The sequence below is a fragment of the Balaenoptera musculus genome, chromosome 7 (assembly GCF_009873245.2).
Source record: "Balaenoptera musculus isolate JJ_BM4_2016_0621 chromosome 7, mBalMus1.pri.v3, whole genome shotgun sequence".
Lineage (NCBI taxonomy): Eukaryota > Metazoa > Chordata > Mammalia > Artiodactyla > Balaenopteridae > Balaenoptera > Balaenoptera musculus.
In genome coordinates, this window is record NC_045791.1 from 104,728,748 (window position 1) to 104,744,731 (window position 15,984).

The 15,984-nt window shown below is 53.4% G+C and overlaps 1 protein-coding gene across 3 annotated transcripts; it reads left to right on the forward strand.

Annotated features, from left to right (window-relative positions):
* The first annotated feature begins 402 nt into the window (after positions 1-402).
* On the forward strand, positions 403-15,984 carry SPATA3 (spermatogenesis associated 3). Of its 3 annotated transcripts, none has more exons than XM_036856988.1 (5): positions 403-679; positions 4,124-4,941; positions 6,434-6,611; positions 8,668-8,811; positions 15,922-15,984. In XM_036856988.1, exons 2-4 carry the CDS (start codon positions 4,593-4,595, stop codon positions 8,771-8,773), a joined length of 633 nt encoding a protein of 210 aa, XP_036712883.1. In that variant the 5' UTR covers positions 403-679; positions 4,124-4,592; the 3' UTR covers positions 8,774-8,811; positions 15,922-15,984. The 3 variants fall into 3 exon arrangements, with proteins under 3 accessions (XP_036712883.1, XP_036712884.1, XP_036712885.1); XM_036856989.1 differs by having other exon boundaries at positions 6,437-6,611; XM_036856990.1 differs by lacking the exon at positions 15,922-15,984 and adding an exon at positions 8,264-8,314 and having other exon boundaries at positions 8,668-8,759.

Consider the following 15,984-nt stretch of genomic DNA (forward strand, 5'->3'; position numbering starts at 1 on the left):
GGAGCAGGACCCGACCGATCAGCCCTCTCGGCCCTCATCCATCCGAGCCACGAGCGGCCACAGCAGCTCCAGCATCTGAGCCAGGCGGTGTTTCAAGCGCTCCGGAGACAGCTCGTGGAGGTGCGCCGATTGCCCGGCCGCCAAGTCCAAGCGCTGCACGCAGAAGCAGCCCTGCGACCGGCGCAAGGCTGGGGACTCGCAAGAGCGCAAGTGCGAGGCGGCTCGGGCTGCGGCTCCGGCTCTGGCTGGGAACCCCGGCTCCGGGCTGGCGGAGGACGCGGCGTCGGACTGCCAAGACCCTAGGCAGCCGCCGGCGGCGCCCTCGCCCCGCGCGCGGCTGCTCCTGGCGTTGCGCCGCGCGTCCGCGCTGCGCTCTCAGCTGCCGCGGCTGCAGCTGCTCCTGCAGCAGGTGCGCGACCAGGACCGCCGCCCGCCCGCCGCGCTCGTCGGGATCGTCGTGCAGCCCCGGCGCGACGAGGCAGCCGAGGCGCGCCGCCGCATGGAGACCCTGCTCTGCAGCGCCTTCGCCCCGCACAGCGCCTCCGTGGAGGTGCACACGGCCGTGTTCTGCCCCAGCCGCCCCGAGGGCACCCTGGACCTCCAGCTCGCCGCCAGCGGAGCGCACAAGGGCGCGTCGCCGGGCTGTGTCCCCTTAGTGGATCGGGCGACCCAGACGATGGTGAGGGACCCGAGGGCGGGGGCCGGGAACGCCAGGTTGCCACGGGCGTCCCCGGGTGGGAAACTTCTAATACAGAGGGAGTTCCCTGACCCTGCTGGTCCCAAGCAGTAGACAGACCCCCAGTGTCGCAGTCCCTCTCCTAACGCCTCCACTTAACTCCGTTTTGGGTCAGTATGAACTAGATTTCTCGCCCCAGGTGTCTCGCTGGGGTAATCTCCGGTCAAAAGTGTTCGAATTCACTTCATGTGTAGTTAAACCTCCCACCAATCCACCCGACTCCCTTCCGCCTTGCCCACTGCTCCCAGTCAAGCTTTTCTAAGGTCCAGATTCGGGAGTTTGTAGTTCCCGGCCCCACCCCCTCCTCTCCACGTCCACTATTCCTTGCTTGGTTCCTTAGTCTTCTCCTCCAAGGAATCGCCACTACCATAAAAAACATGCCTATGGTGAGCCAGGCACTGTTCTAAGGGCTTTTCACGACTAATCCTCACAACCCTCTAAGGAAGGCGCTGTGTTGGAGAAGCCCCGGTCCCCCGCGCGCCTCGCCCCCAATGCAGGATTCTTAGCCACAGCCCTTGAGACCCTTCCCATCAAGGAATCCAGGCCTGTGGCCCCAGCGGGTTAATCTGTGGGTCTGAGGGCCCTGGGCCACCGGCCAGCTCTTAAATGAGTACCAAGTGCCTCTGCTGCCCAGAGCCCTTGCAGGGGCAACAGTTGGGAAGAAGGAAGTGCTCTGGGCTCGGTAGTCCAAAGCCCGCTCCCTGGAGGCTCTGACACCCTTCTGCTGGTGACCAGAGCACGTCTCCTCTGCCGATTAGCTGCCCTTCTGACACGTTGGGGTGAAGGGTCAGTTGCTGTCTGTGGTGCCATCCAGATCTAAGATGCTAGTTTCAGGACAAACGGTGACTGCTTGTTCTGGGTGCCCAGGATGCATCCAGAGGGCGAGAACTACCAGGGACCCTCTGGTCAGGCCCGCATCCTGACTACCTAACTTTGCAGCCCTCTAGACTCATTCTTCTCGCTCTCCTAAATAGTCCATGAGGTCTTCCCATGGCTGGCTTTCCTGCTTCCGAAAGCCCCTTGCCTGAGGTCTGTTCCAACCATGATCCTCAGGCAAGTCCAGAAAATCCCGGTCCATTGCAAACAAGCCGTTCGTGATGCAGCTCCAAGGTGCCTTGTTCCCCATTGGCCACACCCAGCCTACCTTCAACGATTCCCCGTGTTCCTTGTCCTCCCACCATCACCTTCAAGCAGCTCGCATTGAGCCCCTTCTCTGGACTTTGGCCCTAGAGAAGACGAGGATAGAAATCATTCTAACCCCACGTAGGATGTGATCTGGGGCCCAGGGAGGGAGAGATTGCTTCCAGTTGGGGATCTACAGAAAGGCTTTTTATGAGGAGATGGGTCCACTTGAGGTGAATCTTGATGATGGGAAGTGTTCTGACAGAGAGGGAGAGGGGCTTGATGGAGGGGAAAGGGCTTCCACAAATGCAGGAAAGTGAGGCGTGTTCACCAGACCTCTGGTGCTCACGGTCGGCTGGAGCTGGACACGGTAGCAGCAAGGTGGCCGATAAGCCTGGGACAGTGAGCCGTGACTGTTATAGAGGTGTCAGACTTCCGGGCTTGAAATGTGTGCTCAAGCCAGATGGCAGAGGGGAAAATATTTTAGCAAAAACTATTGCAGTGCCATTCTTCCTCATCCTTCTGGGACAACCTCTCACTCCACAAGTGCCGTCTCTCTGCTTCTTGGGATCACCCTTGCTATTTTCTCCACGGTCATGGAAAAACTCCCCACTCCTCCCGAAGCCTGACCCTCTGTGTTTCCTTCATCACTCTCCCGGGGAACAGGGATTTGTTATCTGTGTTCTGTTTGGCTCCTTGGTGTGAAATGGAATGTTTCTTTCATTGCTACCAGGAAATCCTACCCATATATGTCTGCCCCTCTCTAATTCATTTAAACCAGTGGTTCTCAACCTGGGGCAATTTCTCTCTCTCTCTCTCTCTCTCTCTCTCTCTCTCTCTCACGCATACACACACACACACACACACACACACACACAACATCCTGGGGACATTTAGCAATGTCAGTAGACATTTTGGGTTGTCGCAACTTGGGGGGAGGGGTAGTTGCTACTGTCATCTAGTGGGCAGAGGCCAGGGATGTTACTAAACCAATTCCAGTGAAGGACGGCCTCACATGAAAGAATTATCTGACCCAAAATATCAGTAGGGCTGAGGTTGAGAAACCCTGGTTTAAACCAGGTTGCGGCCCTCGGTCAAAAGCCCGTTGGTGCCTGAAAATCGAATTTTGCAGACATAAATGCCTTAAGAGTTCCTGACCTGTCTGCTAAATCTGGACAGTGTTCCTGACTGAGGTTTCCAGTCTCTCTGATTCTAAACTGAATCCCCTGCCAAGGGATCCATTGCTCTTGACTTCAGGGAATTACCACCTTCTTGTAGACTCACTTGTTCCGTGAACATCCACACGCCAAGGGTCAACCAAATTCAACCCACCTTCTCTGATCTGAGCTTCCTTTCATTTCCAATCCTTCATGCCTTTGTTTTCTTCAGTCCTATCAAGGGGTTTTAAAATTCATTAATTTTAAGGCTTGTATAATTATCTGACTCCCTATTGCCTTCTGGAGTCATGAAAAGAAAGAGCCCCGAATGGGACTTTAGCCTTGTCAGTTCCTCCAACCAGCTGTGTGACCTTGGGAAGGTAATTTAACTTCTCTGAGCCTCAGTTTCTCTCCTGCAAACAAGAGAATCATTAAGGTCTTTTCAGGCTCTAAAATCCTTAAAATACTTCCTATCCATTTTATATCTCATGTCAGGTCTGGCCTTACGTGAGGGATCCTCCTAGGTAGGTCTGCCCTAAACCGTGTGCTGGGGCAAGAGTATCAGTCCCCAGGTTCCAGGGGTTCAGTCGAAACCGCACCCACCTAGTGGTGCATTAATGGTGGAGGCGGAGTCTCCTAATGTGAACACGTTCTATGTTGCAGTCAAAGTGTGAAGTTTAAGGTTATCTTTTTAAAATGCTATTTCCTCTTCTTTCCTAAAATGAAAATCACATTGTTAACTTCGAGGAAGAGGCACAGTCCCCTAATTGGCAGGACAAGTTGGGACTTTGAGAGGTGGTCTGCCGTTGTCAGTGTAGTGAGTTTCAGAAGTTTAGTTTTCCAAACAGCTCTTATGTTTTTAGGGGAAATTCTTTTGCCAATTGCGATGGTTCTTATCAAAGTTGGGGAAACCCCCCAGCCCTTTCCCATAGCGGGGAGGGCCGGCTTTGGGAGAAGGGGAAGCCGCTCTGTATAGGATAATCTTGGGGGGGGGACAACTGACATAGCAGAAGACTGTGGGTCTTCCACGGACCCCCAAATCTTCAGTTACCTAAAACTCACAAAATGCATGGTGAAGTTGCTTGTTTGTCCGTTTGTTTGTTTTCAGGGGGTATGTGAAAACCAGTGACAGAGCGGGCCTCACAGCCAGGGTGTCTTAAAGGGGAACAGCGCACAGGGACCTAGGAACACACCAGCAAGCAGGTGCCTGAAGGAGGCGCTCGGGGGGCAGAATCGTGGGCGTCCAAGTTTCCACAGGCCCCGAGGCCAGCGTTCACCAGGTGCCCAGGTCCGTGAGGGGCACGGCAGCTCCCCTCCACCCATCCCCAGGAGCCGAGGAGGAGGGAGGACAGCAGGGTGGTGTCGGCAGAGAAGACTGTCCCCAGCACCCTGCCGTGGGAGCCACCCTGGCTTTTGTGACCTCACAGGAGGGGTGTGGGTGACCGTTCCCTGTGGGCCCTGGGCTCAGAGGGATGCCAGAGCCCCCCCGCAGGGCAGGGGCACACGGCCCCTCGGGGAGGGAGCCAGGAGGTTAGGCAGCTCCATGTAGGTGCACATTTAGGTGAGGAGGACCCGCCATGAAGAAGGGCAAGAGGCAGAAGTCAGAGGCCAGGCGCCGAGGCTCCACCTCCCAGCGCGCCAGCTCCGAATCCAGCCCTCAGCAGCAGAGCTCGGAGTCCAGTTCACAGCAGCCCATCTCCAGATCCAGCCCGCAGCCGCCCAGCCCCCGGCCCACCTTGCAGCCGTCCAGCCGGGGACCCACCCCGCAGCCAACCAGCTCTGGAGTCACCTCACAGCCCAGCAGTGAATCCACCGCCCCGCAGCCTGTGCCCCAGGCTCTCCCGGCTCCCGAACTCGGACGCTCGGCTCGGGGCGTCGTGTCTCCGGACACTGACACAAAAGCATCCCCTCGATCCAGGAAAACAGGTGGGCAGCCTGCGTGCTCGAGTGGTTCTAGCCTTCCTGCTGATGGAGTCCCAGGGCTGCCCCAGAGGCTGATACTTTTCTTATTGGGTAGTGATTCATGGTTAACGTGTGTTCTGGAACAGTGCGTGGGGAGTGCAAGGGCTTTGGGTTTTGTTTTTTTACCCAGGAGACCAGGATTCCTGGGTTTTGTCATTCCTCACCATACTGAGTCTCTCTGAAGACAGCCACGCAAACATATTAACATTCATTGCGGCTCGGTGGTAATACTAGCTCATTGGGAGTCAGAAGTCCCACGCGGCTGCTAAAAAATAAACACCAAGGCTGCATTAGTAGAAGAATACAGTTAAGGACAAGGGAGGTGGTCATACCGCTTTACTCTGTCCTCATCGGGCCATTTGCGTGCTGTAAAAGATGCCCAGCGATCTAGTCCAAGGAAAGTAGTCCAGGTTGGGGGGATGAGAAGGGTGGGGGGAGGCAAGAACATTCTGGTGTATGAGAGCCAGTTGAGGGAATTGGAGGATATGTCTGTCAGCTGGAAGATGTGAGGAGATTTGTTCCATGTTGTCCTCAGATGCCTGACTAGGGTCCCTGGATAGGGTTGCCAGATAAAATACAGGCCACCCAGTCAAATTTGAATCTCAGATAAACAACAAATAATTTTTTAGTATAATAAGTGTGTTATGAATATTGCACGGGCGTCCTGTATTTTTATTTGCTAAATCTGGCAACTTACCCTTGGAAAACACTGTAGAAGGCAGATTTCTGCTCAGCGTTAAAAAATATCCAACAGTTAGCTCTCTCTGAAAATGGAACGGCTGTCCAATGGAAAGCGGTCCCCCATCTTCTTGGGTAGCCAGAGTCCAAATGAGCATTGGAGTGTGTCGAGGGAACTCACACAGGCAAAACCAATTATTAACTCTCCAAGTTCCTCTGGGATCCACAGCCCAGGACAGCAATGGGAGGTGAGCTTGGGAAAGTATTTCAAAGACTGTCCACTGGAGTAGCAGTTGTCTTCTGGATGAATCCGAGAGCCCCAGAAAAATGGACCGTGGCCGCTCCAGTTGCAGGAATCTCAGTGCCACTTCTCCTAGGATGAGCAGTCACCTGCTGCCGTCCCTTCCTGTGAATTCCACGGAAAGAGCACAGAATTGAGTTAGAAATCCTGTATTGAAGCCCACTTCTTCAATCTCCTTGCTATCAGAGCACATCTCATATTCTTTGAGCCTCGGTTTCCATATCTGTAAGCTGAGAATAACCATATTCCTTTTCACGGGGTTGTTCTGATGACTGAATGAGATGGATAGTGCCTTATAGAACACTGTACAGGTGTCAGCTGTTACATCGGTGTTCTTCGTCTTATTCCCAGGTAGCACCAGTCTAGCAGACAGCTGGTTCCCCATGCAGTCGGTCCTCTCTGCTCTGCACACGCCGCTCCTGGTGTGGACACGTCCCGCGGGCAGTGGGCCCCTCACCTCTCTCCTTCTCTGTCCAGCAGGGCCTGTGACGCCAGCGGGCCCGCGCCCCTTCTGTTCCTGTTCCGCTTGCCCTGGCAGCTCTGCTTGCTGGCGCCGTCTGGGCCTGTGCCATAGCCGCATCTTCGATGTCCTTCTGCCCCGGGCCTGGCCGACCATGCCAGGGAGAAGATTCCCAAACTTCCTCACCTTCTACAGGTCCTGGAGCGCGTGGGGGGCTGGGCCCTCGGCGCACGCACCGTATTAGCAGCCGTGTGTAACTTCTTCCTCTCGGGACTCCCAGGCCCAAAGGAAAGCCACGTCCTGGGGGTCGGCACCCGGGCCTTTCTGACCAGCCCCAGGCCCAGGTACCCCACCTGCACGGAGAGGTGACGACTTCCTGCCTTACCGGGCATGGCTTCTTTGGGGTTCATTTTTCTTCGCTCCATAGGCAGCCTCCTTGCTCACGGCACGCTCCCCCGCAGTCCGTCCTGAAGTCCCGGTCGCTCAGAAGCTTGGTGATTAACGCTCCCTCAGGCCACCACCTCCTTCCGCAGCCTGAGCCATAGCCCAACGCTTCCAGCTCCTGACCCGCACATGAACGCCCCCTGGAATTTAGAGATATAAATATGGGTGTAAATCACATACCCCTTGGTGCCAGGAAGACCTCTACCCCCTTCAGCGGGTCTCGGGCTGTTCCTGGCAGCCCCACAGGGGTCTGTCCGTGACCCAGAGGCCCACACAACATCGCCTGCAGCATCTGCCCTTCTCTTCCTCTCCCACGAAGCCACCAGGTGGCCGCCACTTCCTCTCGTGGGAAGACCCCTGTTGAGGGAACTGGACTGAAGATGTCCCTCACCTTTTCCGGTGGCGCAGGGCTACGCGCAAGGGCTGGAGAGGCTCCTCCGCCTACCCCCAGCTCTGGGCCCCAGGGCAGCTCCACTTATACTCAGGTCTCACAAATGCCCACAGAAGAGGCCTTCCGCCTGGGCATCTCCCAGCCCAGAAGCTGAGCCCACCCGTCCTCCATCCCCATCCGGCTCCTCTTCCCAGCCCCTGCCCCACCAAACCCCCTCTCTTGTATGTTCGTGAAAAGCACCATCTCTCAGGCATATGAAGAGAGGCAAACAGGTACCCAGGTGTGTTGGGAGAACATGCCGGAGCTAAAAATACCGTACTGCCTGGTAAGTCCCGCCAAGGAAGGGCCTGCCCCCCACTCACCATGATCAGCTGTCCTTCCACACACTTAGTGCTTCCGTCCATTTAGTGCCATGTGGTGCCATGGATTCATAAACCAGCAAGTAGGCAAACCTACTCTGCATAGGATACTAGGCACTGGGAGGGAACTTTACCCTTAAAAATTGTGCAGCCCACATGGTAAGCTAAGATATGTACACTTAGAAACTAAGGTGCAGGCCAGGAAGTGATACGTGTCCTATAGGAGATGTTCAAAGAGCTTCACTCCTGAGCTGGGGTCCAGGTAGACGTTGTAGTATCAGTTGTAACTGAGCTGAATCTAAAAGGATTTTAGGATCCTCTATGGCCTATTTTAAAGGGAGAGCATTCCAGGCAGAGGAAAAGGCACAAGGCAAGGCTCAGAAATAGGAAAGTGTCGGGGAGGGGCAGAGTCCATTCTGGCCCGGATAAGACATGCAGTCCTAATTCTGCTCAAGTTTACGCCTGCTTCCGTAATCTTTCCATTTCTCTGTGGAGTGGAATGTTGACTCTGGGCTTTAAGTACACATTCACATTAGATAAGAATCCCTGCTTTAGTAGGATTTTTGTCCAAATGGATATTGCATCTTGTGAAAGCCTTCCTCACAATTATTAGCATAATCATATACTTTCCTTTTCCACCACCTTTGTCGTAGGTGTAGTATGTGGTTTCCTCAGATGCCTCAGCCCCAGAATAGAGCTACATGGTAGGACTACTTCACGGGATGGTTGTGAAGCTTGAGGAGGACACTGGGTGTGAGGTGTTTAGCACAGGGCCTGGCACACGTCAGCCTTGACTACCTTTGTCACCTTCTCTCTGAGTGTCCAGGGGAGCTGGCATCCCAGGCCAGGCCATCCTTGGATCCTGGGGGGTCCTGTGGTAGAGCTTTATTGGGAGGGGTGCAGGGGGTTGTGTTCCCTTGAGAGGAGGAGCCATAGGGGGAGATGGACATTCCTGTGATCCTGAGGGGACCCCACAATTTCCACTTTCCTCTGCATATAGACAGGCACTAAATCCCAGCTGCCCCCCAACCTGTGGGCTTTCTGCTTTGCTTTGCAGAAGACCTGCAAGCAAACATTCCACTCATCGTAATTCGCGTGCTCCGAGCCCTCGGGACTGTTGCTGTGGCTCTGGGAGCCCTGGGAACTGCCTACTACATCACTGAATCCTTGTGAACAAGTCCCCAGGCCTGCGGTCCAGCAGGTACGTGGACCCCCTTCGTGCCCACAGCCCTTTGCAGAGTGGTCCTCAAGCCCACTCACTCACCATCCCTGCAGCGCAGGGCTGATGGAATGTCTGTCTCTTCTCTGAATGGAGGAGGTCTCTAGGGGTGGACAAAGTCCCCAGCCTCTCAGGGGAAGCTTGAGGACTGAGTGACTTGTTTCTGGCCTCAGGGTCCACTGGCACATCTCTCTCAGGCAGCCCTGGACACTCGTGGACAATGCTAGACCCATTGCTGGGATCTTCAAAACAGAGTTTCCCACCTCTCCTCTGGCCTGGGGTTGGTTCCCCTAGTCGTGGACACCAGATAAGAGGAGATGGGAGAGGCGGGGGCAGAGGGTCCTGCGTGTCTCAGAGCCTTTCCTCCCAACTTTCTCCCTGCCTGTCCCACCATTTCCAGCCCTACCTATCCTTTGTGAACTTCATGTTCCGTGCAGCCTTTCTCCCATCTTGGTTATTACTGTTTTCTCCAGCCTATTCCATCCCATACTGCGGATGATTTTTATGTACATATGTGTCCTGTCTCCACGCTGTATTGCAAGATCCTTGAGGGCAGGGAGCATGCCTTCCACAACATCTTCAATCCTCCCCTGTCTCCCTAGAAGCAGAGCCTGAGACAGGGATTTGGGTGCACAGGATTTAGTGAAGGAAAAACAGTGAGGGAGGCAAGAGAGGGAGGGGAAGGAGTGGAGCAAGGACAAGCCCTCAGCTGAAGTCCACTTAGCCCCGTCCTGGGGAGCTCTGGAGGGTCAATTACACCCAGCGTTGGTCTCACTGTGAGACAAGAGGGTTGGCCTTTCATGCCCGTCTGTGAGTCAGTCATTGGCTACAGGATGAGGTGGGGAGTACGTGTCTTTGTGAAAAAGTGGCTCCCATTTGGGTGAGGACAAGTGCCTGAGGAAGGAGACAGCTCTGAGCCTTTAGCAACCAACATTCTGGGGGATGGATGTGCCAGCCCAGAAAGGGGATCTGGGCGGGTACCAAGAGCACCCCCAGTTGTCCCCATTGTCAAGTCCACATGCGGTTAATGCCTAACAAGTGGTGATGGGGGTGGGGCAGGGGGTAATGGGAGCATTTCAACCCACCCCAGGCCTCCAGCAGCCACAGCAGGGCGTGTGGTGGGAATAGAGGCTCAAGGTACCTCAGAAGCCCAGCCCGGAAAATAAACTCCAGTGAGAGCTCACCATCTCCTCAAGGGCTCTGCTGCCTGATCCTGGGACGTTCATGAAAGAGCAGAGAAGCACCTTAAGCTTCACAAAATTCCACAGCAGTTGAAATCCTCAGTTTCCTCATCTGTACATAGGGAAGATCATAGCGCCTTCCTCTTGAGATCGTTGGGAGTATGAGACGAGTATGAGACAAGGTGCTTGGAGGGCAGAGAGCTGGCCAGCTTGGGGAGTCCTGTTACTGTTATCATCATGGAGGTGGTGGTCGCTGGAAAGACGCTGGCTTTGGAGTTAGAGCCGTAGGTTCTAGCCTTGACTCTGCTGCCTGGTCGCTGGGTGTTCGGGGCCACGTTACTTGACTTCTGTGAGAGTCAGTAACATCTCTAAAATGGGGAGAATAACAGCTACCTCCAAGGGCAATGGTTGTGAGGATCAAGTGAGGGGATGTGCAGCCCTGCAGGGCCTGGTCACGGGTTGGGTAGATGGTGGCGACTGGTGGTGTGAAGATGGCGCCCAAGCTCAAGCGTTTTGTCTTAGAGTCTCCTTCCAGCAGAGCCCACTGGTGTGAGCTTGGGTTCCGGAGGCAGGAAGGCTTGGGATCAGATTCCCCTTCAACACCCAGTATCTCTGGGGCCTGGGCAACTCCCTTAACTCCTGATGCCTCATTTGCTTGTTAAATGGAGATAATAATGCTACAGCTCTCACTTGGGGTCGGGCGGAACTGGGTAAAAAAAATGCATGTGAAACACTTAGCATAGGGCCTGGCACGGAACAAGCCCTCAACATAGCAGCGACATCACCATCATCATTTTTTAACTCAGTATTCCCCAAACTTTATTGACCTTTGACATCTGGAATATGACTTTTTTAATATATTTTTTTGAAGTATTATTAACCTACAATACTGTGTGAGTTATGGTTCACAACATAGTGATTCGCTATTTCTATACATTACAAAATGATCCCCACAAACACTAGTTTTATTAAAACCTAAAATCATTAATGTTAGTAGATGGGAAAATAGTAAACTAGAAGTCAAAATATAGTCAAGCTATGTTTTGGGATCGATCACTTATTTTCTTTAAATTAGCTTCCTTTTTAACTTAAATGCATTTATTTTCAAACTGGCCATAAATGGAAAATCCTATCCTTTGCCATAAAAAAGACTCACAGTAAATATAAATACCATAAAAACGAAATGTCATGGAATTCTGGCTGATAGGGTGCCTGAAAAAGTCTCAGCTTTGACGTCAGTGCCCTGTGTGTTCAAAGGTATTTGACAAGTGTTGGATGTTAACACTGGCCAGCTCCACGCTCAGACCCTCTTTAACCGGAGGGTTGAAAGATAACGGGAATGGGCCGTGATTCCACATTGTTGAACTCCGTGTCCAGTGCCACCCGAAGTGTCTCAGTGTCCACGAGGGGGGGGTGCGTGTCTCACCCACACTGTAGTTCACACAGTCCTGAGCCCTGGGGGGTGGGAGGAGACAGTGGAGGAGGAGGAGGGGAAGCGAAGGAGGTGGGGGGGGGGGGGGGGTGGCGGGGGGGTGGGGGCGGGGGGAGGACTGGAATGGCAACCTGCCCTGGGCTTGGAGTAGGTCATTTCCCCGGGAATAACTGAGAGTCTGCAAAGTTACAGAGGCTCCCGAGACTGAATCCAGTCTTCACTCCATCCCCCAAAGCTGTGTGTGTGTTGCCAGCAGTGGGGGGGGGGGGGCTTGTTTTGGGGCCCTGGCATCACTGACATCACTTACAAACCACGCAGCATGCAGACTTCACGCAGCTCTGCCTCTTCTGCTCTGAGGGATGGCTCCTCTGTCTCCCTAGGGCAGACCCCTTTCCTGATGCAGGGTTAGGATAGGCGGGTCCTCCCAGGGACAGACCCTCTCTCTTCTGTCCCATGGCACCTTGTTTCCCTGGAGAAGAGGGAGACTATGCCAGCACCCCTGCCCCGTTCAGTGGCCTGAAACAGGGTCCTTCCCAAGCCCCAGAGCCCGTGCCTGGTGATTCTGATGAGGTGGCTTTTCCTCATGTGACCCTCTGCTTTTGTCAAATTGCTCTTCTGGAGACTGTTTTGGAACCAGCATTGGGATCAATGCTAATTGGCATCCGGGTGCTTAAGATGTGCAGGGCCCCGCTTCTTCCAGACGTGCCAGGGCCGGGCTGCAGTGTCACCTCCCATGTCATTCAGTGGATGCTGTTGGCCTGAGGGTCTGATGAAGACACCACCAGCAGGGGTCAGGGAAGCATCTTCTGGAAGCCCAGAAGTTTTAGCCGCCGTTCCTAGACACTGGTCGCCATGGTATTTCCCACCCCGACTCCCCAGTGTCCCCCACATAACCCACTGTGTAGCTATGTAAGTGGGTCACCTCGGCTGTCACGTATCAGTACTAATCGTGTGCCCAGCACCACACTAGGTGCTGTGAGACGTGACGGCACAGTGGTGAGTGGATGGCCAAGTCCATCAACAGACCCAGGCTAGGCTTAAGACTTTGAGGTCTAGTAAAGTCTGTGGAACTAAGCCAGCCAAGGCTCCCAGGCAAAGGGAGCAGAGGTGATAACTCAGATGTAGACATCTGACATCCAAGCTAGAAGGCGGCAGAGTCCAGATGGGAGAGAGTGTTTGGTAATTAAATAATGCATTCATTCATTAAATATTTCTTGGGCACCTACCTTGTACCAGGACAGGAAGCAGCCCCTCCCTGGGAGCCTACATTCTAGTGGACACAGACAAGTCAGTGAATGAACAGGATCACTTGATTTGGTGGTAAATTTTATCAAGGAAATAAAAATATAAAGTTGATCTGATAAAGGGCAGAGAGGGGTGGGGTGACCAGGAGGGGCCGCTGCTGGAGCCAGACTGGCCTGCAAAGGCCTCTCTGAACTGAGGCGCATGTGGCAGAAGGAGCCAGACTGTGCAAATCTGGGGGGAAAGTGTTCTGTGCAGCAGGAACAGCAAACCCAGTAGCCCCGAGGCAGGAAGGACTCTTAACATGTTTGGGGGCCATCCTGGTGCCAGTATGGCTAGAGTTGGGGGGTCAGGATGCCACTTTTGGGGAGACCAAGGTCAGGCAGGCTCTTGGAACTTTGTATTCTAGAGGTGGTGGGCAGCCCCTGAAGCAGGGCAATAGCAAATGCTTACACAGGTACGCTTCTGGGTGTTTTACGTATCTAAACTCATTCATCCTCCCCTCAGAGGGGAGTATCTCAAGCTGCTGGTTTAGATTTCAAAACAATCACAGTGCCTGTTGGGTAGAAAATGGGAAGGGGCAGAGGGGCGGGGAATGACCCGGTAGGACTCACTTGCACTGGTCCAGGCAGGCGAAGACGGTGCTTGGACCAGGGTGATGGCTGTGGAGGGGAACGTGAACAGCTACACTATGGGGGTTGAACCAGCAAGTCTGGCTGAGAGATTGGATGAAATAATGAGGAAAAGAGAAGCCTCAAGGATGACTCCAAGTTTGGGGTGTCATCGCCAGAGGATCAACGTGCAAGAGGGGATAAAAATCAAGAGTTCTGTTTTGTTGTTAATTTTGAGATGTTGGACAACCAAGTGGAGATGTCAGGTAGGCAGAGGCATAGAGGGAGCTCACAGGAAAGGCTGGGTCTTAGCTGTAAACAGAAGAGTCATTAGCAATAGCTGACATAGGGAGAGAGCATGGATAGAGCAGACAGCCAGGAGTCAAGCCAACACTGAGAAGTCTGATAGTAAAGGAAGATGTCTGCAGAGAAGACACCTGCTCTGGGTCTTCTCTGGGTCTAGGTGAGCACATGGGATCCCAGGAGGTTTCCAGAGGTAAGGAGAACAGGTAGGCTCAGGTCAAAAAGTGTCCACAGGTAGGGAAAGACAACAGAGGTGTATCTCAGTGGGAGGCGCTGGTGAGCTGTGACCTCTGACCATAAGGATCCAGCGGCTCCTTTCTGCTTGTTCTCCTGTTCCCTGCCGAACGTGGACAGACAGGCCTGTGTTTCCCCATCTGGCACCAGGACCCATCCCCATTTGTACAGTGAACAGAGGGAGGACCCTGAACCAGCGCCCAGGTCCAGGTCTCATGGCCTCTTGACTGGATGGGCCAACCCTGGTGCTCACTGAGGTCCCCCTTCCCAGGCATCCTGTAAGCTCAGCCACCGCTCTCTATGCAGACCCTTTCAAGTGCAAAAGGTTTTCACTGCTTCAAGAGAAAAATTCCTTAGCTTGACAGTTGAATGAAACTCACCTACCTCCCACGGTTAAGGTGCTTCCCAGTAAACACTGGGAAGGGTTCTACCAATGGCATTGCTCTGATGTCTCTCTTTTTAATTCAGTTGTCAAATGAAAGGGTGAATTGGTAGGTTTCCAAATGCCACAAGGCATTTTAAGACTTGATTTACAAGTGGATTATGAGTTAGCTTACTTGGTGCTGCAAATTTCAGCGAACCTAATTCAAAATTATAATAGGGAGATTATCTCACATAACAAAACAGTCAGGAAGTGTCAGGGCTGGTGAACTCAACAGTGTCATCAGAGACCTGGGGACTTGTGTGGACAAGGCTCTGACTCCCCCAGTGGAGGGCGCACTAGTTCCCCTCCTGGGCAGATGGCTGGAGGAGCCCCAGAATTATATCCTCATACCCTGACAACCAGAAGCAGGGAAGAGGCCACCTCCTTCTTGTGTCCCTTCTTGAGTTAAGAAACTCTTCCCAGGATCCCCCTCCCCTGGTATACTTGCCCCCTCATTGGGGTGACATGCCTCTGAGTTGGATCTCATGCTCCTTCTTTTTTTTTTAATTATTTATTTATTTATTTTCCTGCACCGGGTCTTAGTTGTGGCACGCGGGATCTTCATTGCAGCAGGCGGGATCTTTAGTTGTGGCATGTGGGAATTTAGTTGTGGCGTGCATGCAGGATCTAGTTCCCTGACCAGGGACCGAACCCGGGCCCCCTTCATTGGGAGCACGGAGTCTTAACCGCTGGACCACCAGGGACATCCCTCATGCCCCTTCTTAAGCAAATTAATAGCATGGGGGGGGTGAATTTTCATGACTGGATTAGACCAATCTAGATCTACTCCCACACCCTGCCCCTACGGACAAGGGTGGACAAAGGAGGGGAGCATCAAACCAAATGGGGCCCCCGCCAGGAAGGCAGGTGTGCGAGTGGATTTGGGGGCAGCAGTCAGCAGCACCCGCTACAACAGGCAAGCGTGTTTTAAGAAGGTGATACGGTAGCCAGTGCAGGACGAACTTCAAAGCAGACCTGTTGGCCTGGGACCTCTCTGGCTTTAGCCCCTGAAAGCCACCCTGAGGGTGCTGTGCGTCAGTGTGCATGCATGTGTTGGTGGTAGGGGGAGGGATGAGTTCGTAGACTCTCAGTTCTTAGACCGGCTGGGAGGGAAACAAGCAGTTTGGTGTCCTTCTCAGTCCAGAGCGTGAAGAACCATCTGATGACACTGGCAAAGCCTCCTCTCCAGGGAATCATGTTTCTAGAATTTTCTTTCCAAAAGCTTGGTGAGCCTCTCTCTCTGCATCCCACCAATGAATGATGCAGCACTAAAATCAAGGGGCTGCTTCCCCTCTCCTTTTGGGCACTGAATGTAGTGAAACTCACCACCATGGCCTGGCGTTTGGGAAGCGAGGCTCCGTCTTAGCTGCTGGGATCCCTGGGGGAAGGGAGAGGAAACAGAAGGCACCCAGCTCATGCCAGGCACTTTGCAAAAGCTTGTTACAGCCTGAAGGGAAAAAACAAAGTCTCCGAGAGGCCGAGTTCGGACAAAAGGAAGAGTGGACGTGATGAATGGAAGAAATTTGAATCCTAAATTTATTTTCCCACAGGAGGATCTTAGCTGCTAAACCCTCACCCTGAGGCTATAAAACTGGAAAGCCACCAGAATTCTGAGGTCATAGAGTATTGTCTAAGCTCATGGCTCTGTCCTTATTTTTCTTACAGATCCAGTTTTCCATCAAGGATCTCTCTTGTCACCAAAATAGAACAAAACAGAACAAAACAAAA